At 39.7% G+C, this 7,919-nt stretch overlaps 1 protein-coding gene across 1 annotated transcript; it reads right to left on the reverse strand.

Annotated features, from left to right (window-relative positions):
* Positions 1–2,314: 2,314 nt before the first annotated feature.
* LOC103860038 (leucine-rich repeat extensin-like protein 4) lies at positions 2,315–5,173 on the reverse strand. Its single transcript, XM_033288297.1, has 2 exons — positions 2,705–5,173; positions 2,315–2,624 (listed from the first exon to the last, which is right to left on the reverse strand). The coding sequence occupies exon 1, from the start codon at positions 4,984–4,986 to the stop codon at positions 2,716–2,718; it is 2,271 nt and encodes a 756-aa protein (XP_033144188.1). The 5' UTR covers positions 4,987–5,173; the 3' UTR covers positions 2,315–2,624; positions 2,705–2,715.
* Positions 5,174–7,919: the final 2,746 nt, after the last annotated feature.

Genomic DNA, 7,919 nt, shown 5'->3' on the forward strand with positions numbered 1-7,919 from the left:
ATTTGGATCAGTTGTAGAAGTATTTTTTATCTGCTCTTTTAAAGAATCAAAACAATATGATGAATAAAGTTAGAAAGCTGGATAACATGGCACTTTACTCGTCAAATAGAACTTTTGCTGATGCATTCATCAGATGGTCTCAAGAAGTCAAGCTCATCGCACCAATAACTGTCTGGTAACTAACAAATGCATACTCTACAAACAACCGTGTTCACTCCTTTTGCATTTTTGATACTTGTTTATCCACCACCAGTGGTGGCCTTGACTTTCTGTCTAGCATACTACCTCATGTCATAAATTCTCTACAGATTTTTTTTTTCTTTTCATTTGAAGAGAAACCAAATTTTTTTTCATTTTTCCTTAGCAGAAAACTCTGTTATGTCTTTTCATTTACGTAAATATATTCGTTTATTTTTCCCTTTTCACTAGAAAACATTTCAGAAAGACAAATACTTCGAATTTTTTATTTTGGCATATTAAAAAGAGATACTTTGGATATTTTATAGAACAATGTAATATTAAGAAAACTGGAAAATTTGATTAAAAAAAACTAGAAACATATCGATCATTTTGCAAATTAGAAAAGAAATAATAACTTCAAAATAGAATATTGAATGATTACTTTCTATTTAGAATAGTACCACCCAGTCACTCTATTTCATAATGTAGATATTTAGAGAATGTTTCTATTTTAGATTAAATTAAATTTATTGAACTATTTGACCAGTCATATTTTACAGTCTTTTATATTTAACTGAATTAAATAATTTGTGCTTTTATCCCAAATATCATAGAGCCTGAAAAAATAAATTGTTACAGAGAGTTTTCTTACTTTGTTTCGGCCTTTCGGGTTATAGTCTAATAGATGCTTTCACATAGTTTGGTAAAGTTTTATACTATATCCTTTCCACCATTAAAAATCTAAGAACACAAAAAATGTCACTGGAAAATACTGACTTGCAAGTTGCAACTGTATTAAAGAGCATTAAATTCCAATAAAGTTCGATATTTTGGACAATTTTTTCCTTACACGTTAAAGAAAAGAATTCTATTTTGGTTTTTGAATAGTGGAAATCCATTAAATTTTGGAAATGAAATGAGAGGTGAGTTTTAATAAAAAAAGTATATATGGTAAATCATATGTGAACAAGAAAAAAGTACAGACTTGTCAGCCCCACTCCGTGAAGACATCATCCTTTTGTCGGTCCCCTTTCTATGTGGTGAAAATATTTGTCCACGCTCTTCTAACTCACCCACTCAAATCTATATAATGCCTTCGTAAGTTATACACACGATTAAACTTATAAGAGCTAATCTGACTATTCATGAAGTTTTTTGAGAAAAAAAAAATATTATAATGTCTTCATATCACAATAGAATTACCAAAATTATCTAATGGCAACATGTTTATCTTTAAATCATTACAAGAATCCATTTTGTAAGGCTAAATAAATAGTAAGAAACACAACACTGTAATTTTACAAAGAAATAGCTACAAGTTTTCGCATAGGACACAGCTAATACATTCACATGTTATTGTGACCGATTTGACTCGGACAAAAAAAACGTTGTTCTCCTGTCGATATGGCTGAAAGTTTTCCAAAAATAGCACAAGTTCGGTTCGACCGACATTTATCAGGATTTTTTTATCTATACTATAATATGTTTTACCACCAAAAAGGAAAATCGTGGCACCCAAAAAATGAAATTTAATTAATAAAAATCAATGTCAGTTACAAAAAAATATATAATAAAAATCAATGTAACTCGTAAAGTACAAATGTATTAGAAATTTAGAACGATATATACATTCAAAATAGAAAAAAATGAACTGACGCATGAAATCGTTGAAATGACGAAAACAAAATATTTCTGTTTTGTCGGCAGAAATTCTACTGTTTCTTTATTTTCCCTCTTTTGAGTATTTAAATAATCCAGTTTCAATTTTCAACACAACAAAAAGGGTTTAAAATTAAACAAAGAAAAAGTGTAAGGAATTGCAGCGACCCACAAATTAAGGATTCAAATCTGACTAAATTTTTTTTCTCTTTGTTCAAGTCAACAGCACTCTTACTGAAATTTTTGCGTTAATCATGGCTCTTATTCCTCTCACTTTTCTTTTGCTATTTGTTTATTATGAGTTGATTATTTCATGAGCTTACTACTAGTGCAGAAAAGATGGAATATAACGCAATTCTGATTATCGTCCATAAATATTGTGAGAAAAATTTGAATAAAAATTTAAATTTTCAAGACATGCGTGTTAACTAAACAAAGATGAATGCGCGCTATGTATATGGTGGAACTCTGTGAATGGAGAAATGAAAAATAAATGTAATAAGCCTCTACGGCTCGTCTGATAGATCAAATACGAAAAACCAAAAGAGAAAAATGTTGCTTGCTGAGTTTCACTATGAAAAATAACACAAAAATAAAATTAATCTCACAAATTGAAAAACAATGGAGCAGAAGATGTTGCTCCGATTATATCATCATCCCTCTATACATACAACTTTTTTTGTTTCCTGGAAACCATAATAATCTCTTCTTCTTTTTGTTCTTATTTTCATCAAATAAATCTTCTAAGACAATCTTGATCACTCGCTTAATCTCTGTAAAACAATCTATGAACAATGACGGTTTTTAGATTTTCAATCTTACATAGAGTAATTGGAAACGACATGGCTTTATATTTGGGTTTTACCTGTCCAAGAATCAATAGAAGGGTGGAGGTGGAGGAGAAGCATAGGATACTCCGATCACTGGCGGTAATGGCCCCTCATATTCAGGAGATGGCGGTGGTGGAGGCGGAGAGCTGTAATAGACTGTCGGTGGAGGTGGGGAGCTGTAATGGACTGATGGTGGCGGCGGAGAGCTGTAATGAACTGATGGTGGAGGCGGAGAGCTGTAAACTGGAGGAGGTGGTGAGTACTCTATGCAGGGAGGGGGTGGGGGTGGCTCGATACAAGGTGGAGGTGGAGGAGGGGAATAACGAGGAGGCGGTGGTGGGGAATGTGGTGGTGGTGGTGGTGGGGAGTGAGGATACATTGGTGGGGGAGGTGGCGAATGGTGTGGTGGTGGTGGTGAATTGTAGTAGTATGGTGGAGGAGATGAATGATGCGGCGGTGGTGGTGAATTGTAGTAGTATGGTGGTGGAGGTGAGTGATGCGGGGGTGGTGGGGAATTGTAGTAGTATGGGGGAGGAGATGAGTGATGTGGTGGTGGTGGCGGAGGTGAGCTGTAATAGTATGGTGGGGGAGAAGAATGGTGAGGTGGTGGTGGAGGTGAGTAATGTGGCGGTGGTGGAGGTGAGGGGCACGGCGGTGGGGGAGGGCGAGTGCAATAAATTGGAGCTGGTGGTGGTGGAGATGAATATACTGGCGGTGGTGGTGGCGAAGAGTAAACTGGTGGAGGCGGTGGTGGTGGTGGTGGTGGGGGAGAGTAAACTGGTGGTGGTGGTGGTGGAGAGTAGACTGGTGGCGGTGGAGGTGGTGGTGGAGGGGGAGAGTATACAGGTGGAGGCGGCGGTGGTGGTGGTGGAGGCGGAGGGGGAGAATAAACAGGTGGAGGTGGAGGCGGTGGAGGCGGTGGAGGCGGTGGTGGTGGTGGTGGTGGTGGGGGAGAGTAGACGGGTGGTGGTGGAGGAGGAGGAGGTGGTGGTGGAGGGGAGTAGACAGGGGGAGGCGGAGGAGGGGAATAGACAGGGGGAGGAGGAGGAGGAGAATAGACGGGTGATGGTGGAGGTGGCGATGGTGGAGGCGGAGGAGGTAATTGAGGTACAATCGGAGGAAGGGGTGTAACAGAACGACCACACTTAAAAGATTCACAATCCACCGGAGGCCGAGACAAAAACGCTGCACATTGCTCCGAAGACCTCTGAGCAGGACGCGACGGCAAACAATTCCTCCGGTCATCAAACTCCGGCAACCTGAGACACACAGGAGCCTCGCCGGTGAAGAAATTGTAGCTGTAAGTGAAATTCTCAAGCTTGGGAAGCTGACAAATACTCGCCGGAATCTTCCCCGACAACCGATTATGAGCCACATTCAACTGCTCCACCGACACCATCCCGCCGACACTTTCCGGCAACGGCCCCACAAGCTCGTTAAAGCTAACATCAAACACCGTCACGTTCTTCAGCCTCCCGATATCCGCAGGCAAACAAGAGTTCAACCCATTGTTCATGAAAATAATCTCATTCAGATTCTTCATCTCAACAAAACTCGACGGTATACAACCATGGAACCGGTTATTCGCAAGCACCACCACCGAAACCGGCGAATCTCCGAAATTATCCGGTAACTCAAACCGGAACCGGTTATGGTTAATGAAAATCGCATCTAACGGTTTGCTAAAGAGCTCTTTGGGCACAGTACCTTCAAACTCGTTGAACCGGAGATCCAAGAACTTCAACGACGGTAAATCAAGAACCACCGCCGGGAACTTCCCGGCGAATCGGTTGTTGCTGAGATCGAGCTCGAAGAGGAGCTTGAGATGCTTGAACTTGTGCGGAACCGTTCCACAGAAACGGTTCGTGTTGACGTGGAACAAGGCGAGATCCGTCAACAAACCGAGCTCCTCGGGTAGGTACCCCGCGATATCGGCGTGGTTGAGATCGATACCGGCGACTGTACGGATCCGGCGGTTATCGGGAGCGCGAGAGCAGAAAACTCCGGTGTAGGTACAGACATTGGATCCGATCCAGTTGAGGGTGATGTTGTTGGGATCAGAGAGGATGGCTTGCTTCCAAGCTTGAAGAGCTATGTAAGCACTTCGGAGTCTTGGGTTCTCGAAGACGAGAGACGGATCTACGGTCACGTTCTCTCCACGGTCGCCGAACTCGTCGCGGTAGTAGAGAAGCTGTCGGCGTTGGATGAAGCGGACTTCGTTGTCGGTGAGAGGAGCATTGGATGAAATGGAGAGAGAGTGGACAGAGAAGAAGAAGAAGAAGAAGAGGAGGAGGAGAGATTGAGTGGTGTTCTTCATATCACCACCACACAACCAGACATCTGCGAGGAAAGAGAGAGAGAGAGAGAGAGAATGTGGAGGAAGAAGAAGAAGAAGATAGATGTTATGTGAAGGAGAGAGAGTGTGAGGTGTGAGATTCGATTTTTGCTTAGCTTCTTTCTCCCTAGGGTTGCAAAAGTATACGTTATATACTTGTTTTTATGTTAATTTTATATTTTCTTCGTTTTCATTAACAGCTGTTATCTGCTACGAAAGTCTATTCTCTCTTCTTTTTTTTTGTAACACGCTACAAAGTCTATTCTTTAGTCATAAATAGTTAAACCAAATATCATGGCTGTTCGGTTTTTGGTTTTTTTTTTTGATTTTTTTTTGTTCTAAAAGGATGTATTACCATCCAGGTATTTATATAATTTGATTTGGTTTTAATTTGGCTACGATAATAAAAAATAGAAACCGACTAGTATGTAAGAATATTTGGGATCAAATTCGGATTTTGGTTCATTCCAGATATTTTTATGATAATCTTGGTTAATTTCATTTAAATGTCGAATAATTTAGGTTTTAAATTAGATAGGATAATTCAGATAAATATTGACAGTCTACAAATAAACTTTTTTGAAAATAAATAAATATTCATTTCTTTTGATTTCAACTGTTCATATTTGTTTGGTTCAGTTTGATTTTAGATTTAAATGTTCATATTTGTTAGCTGTTAATGCAACTGTAAATAAACATACTTTTACGTGTGATTGTGTTACAGCTTGATATCATGTGTTATTAAAAGGGTTATATAGTTTTTTTTGTCGACAAAAGCGTTATATAGTGTATATAGTAAAATTTCTGCTTTTCTAATACATTGCGGAAGATGAACCAACTTATTTGCGATGTGACCATTCTTTTTTTAGAGCCAAACAAAACATAACATGTTATACAAACATTCTGCTTTAAAGTTATTGAAACATAGTAAGTAAAATATACTGTACGAATAAGAGATATTCCCAAAAAAAAAGAAGATGAGTTATTCATCATGTTGGGTTTGCGGCTTTGCGCTACATATAGTTGTTGTTCACTTTTTTTTTTCTTTTTCGGTTCTCCTGTTTATGAATGGTTCTCTCTTTCCACCACCGGTTCCTTTTTCATATTCATATGGTAGTAGTATGTGTGGTAAACATCTAGTATGATCATGTAGAGACGCCAATAAAGAAGAAGCTTTTGCCAGCTTTTGAGCCTGTTTTATTCTTTGAGATGTGAAAACTACATACCAACCAATCCCACGGAAGCAAACATAATGTCATTGACAATTAAATTAATTATCATTAATTAGTGTTTGGTGTTTCCTACTTCTTTTTAAAAATATGACTAACTTATAATAAAAGAAGCAGTTACATAATAATGCAAAATAATTAGAAAGGAGAGGTGGTTAAGGGAAGAGTCGGTGGTCATGAGTGTATCGTGAAGCTATTTAGTATTTTACACTTAATGTCATTTGTCCGTTGCCGGTAATATTTACTGATGTCAATAATTATTTTGCCAAATATGATATTCCACTGTCACGGGTTTCGTTAAACTTTTTAATACCAAAATATTACTATTATTATTAGTATCATCTATTTTTTTTTTTAACTCAATAGATTTTTTAAATTAAGAAAACGGGTCAAGCCCAAATTACACAGCCCAAAGCCCAGCAACCAAACCAAAAGGCAATAGACCCATAAACCAGAAGGCAAACAAACGAACCCATTAATCGGGCCGTCAGCCCAAACATTAAAAACCGAGCGACGTCGGCCGAGTCACGCGTCGAGGAGGCTGGATGGTGGACACGTGGAAGCATCTATACCATCAGAAAGACACGCGTCGCCTCCGCCTCGACTTGACCGTCCCCGCCACGACTCACCGCCGGAACCACATCACCTCACCATCATTTCGTCGGAGCTCAGAAACCGCAGAGCCTCCGCCGAAACCATCTCTGTTCTTCAAACCTGTCTACCCGTCGGAGAGCTTCATCGCTTCTTCGAAATCTCATCCGACTAGGCCAACGCTCCACCACTAGAGACAAACAAGAACCAACCACACCAAATTCGAAACCCAAACACAAGGAACCGCCACGAAATACTTAAAGCCGGCGACGCAAAGCTGTTGTAGCCCTCACCCCCCGGAAATTAGAGCCGAAACGGCGAAGCTGAAGAAACTTCCACCACCCGGAAACAAGGGCCGGCGGCGACGGAGCTGTGGAAGCCTCCATCTCCCGGAATCAAAACCCAAACTACAATTTTCTTCACCACGCCTTAGCCTCGAAGCAACCGCGTCTTCACTCCAAGAACAGAGACACCACGGGTGGTGTTTCGCCAGAGCTCAGACAAGGCGGACGCCGGAGACGATGGGGAGAAGACAAAGACCGGACAGTTTAAACTGAAAGACGACGGGTTCCGGCGACGGCACGCGCGCTCACGCGCCGGCCGTACGCCGAAACCAATCTGAGATCTACTTTCTCTCTCTGCGTTTTTCTTGGCCCTATTAGTATCATCTATTATTACATTTAGTATGGTTATTATGATTATTATTTTTATTGTTTTTCAGGAGACCTCGATGATTTCTCCGTCAAAGTATGGCCGCTTTGGACGTATGTGAACTCAAAAAATAATTGACAACGGATAACAACTAGAAAACCATTAAGCAGTTGGTTATTTGTTATCCAGAATTATGAACATATATATTATACTGTTGGCGTGGCGTCTTGTCACTTAGATTTATGTTAATATCTAAGATACTACTGGTCGTGAATAATTTGTTTGAATCATTTTTCACAAATTCCTTGCACTATTTGTCTTCACAAAATAAAACTTTAAACTAATAACAAGAATTTACTTTGCCAAAAAACTAATAACAAGAATTATAAACCAAGTATCAAGAATCAAGGACATTTTCAGAGAACTGATTATTTTTCGAAAGAA

Source organism: Brassica rapa, chromosome A03 (genome assembly GCF_000309985.2).
Source record: "Brassica rapa cultivar Chiifu-401-42 chromosome A03, CAAS_Brap_v3.01, whole genome shotgun sequence".
In the NCBI taxonomy this organism is placed as follows: Eukaryota; Viridiplantae; Streptophyta; class Magnoliopsida; order Brassicales; family Brassicaceae; genus Brassica; species Brassica rapa.

Excerpts from the sequence above, each read along its gene's own strand:
- LOC103860038 (XM_033288297.1), bottom strand. The coding sequence starts at position 4,986 with ATGAAGAACACCACTCAATCTCTCCTCCTCCTCTTCTTCTTCTTCTTC.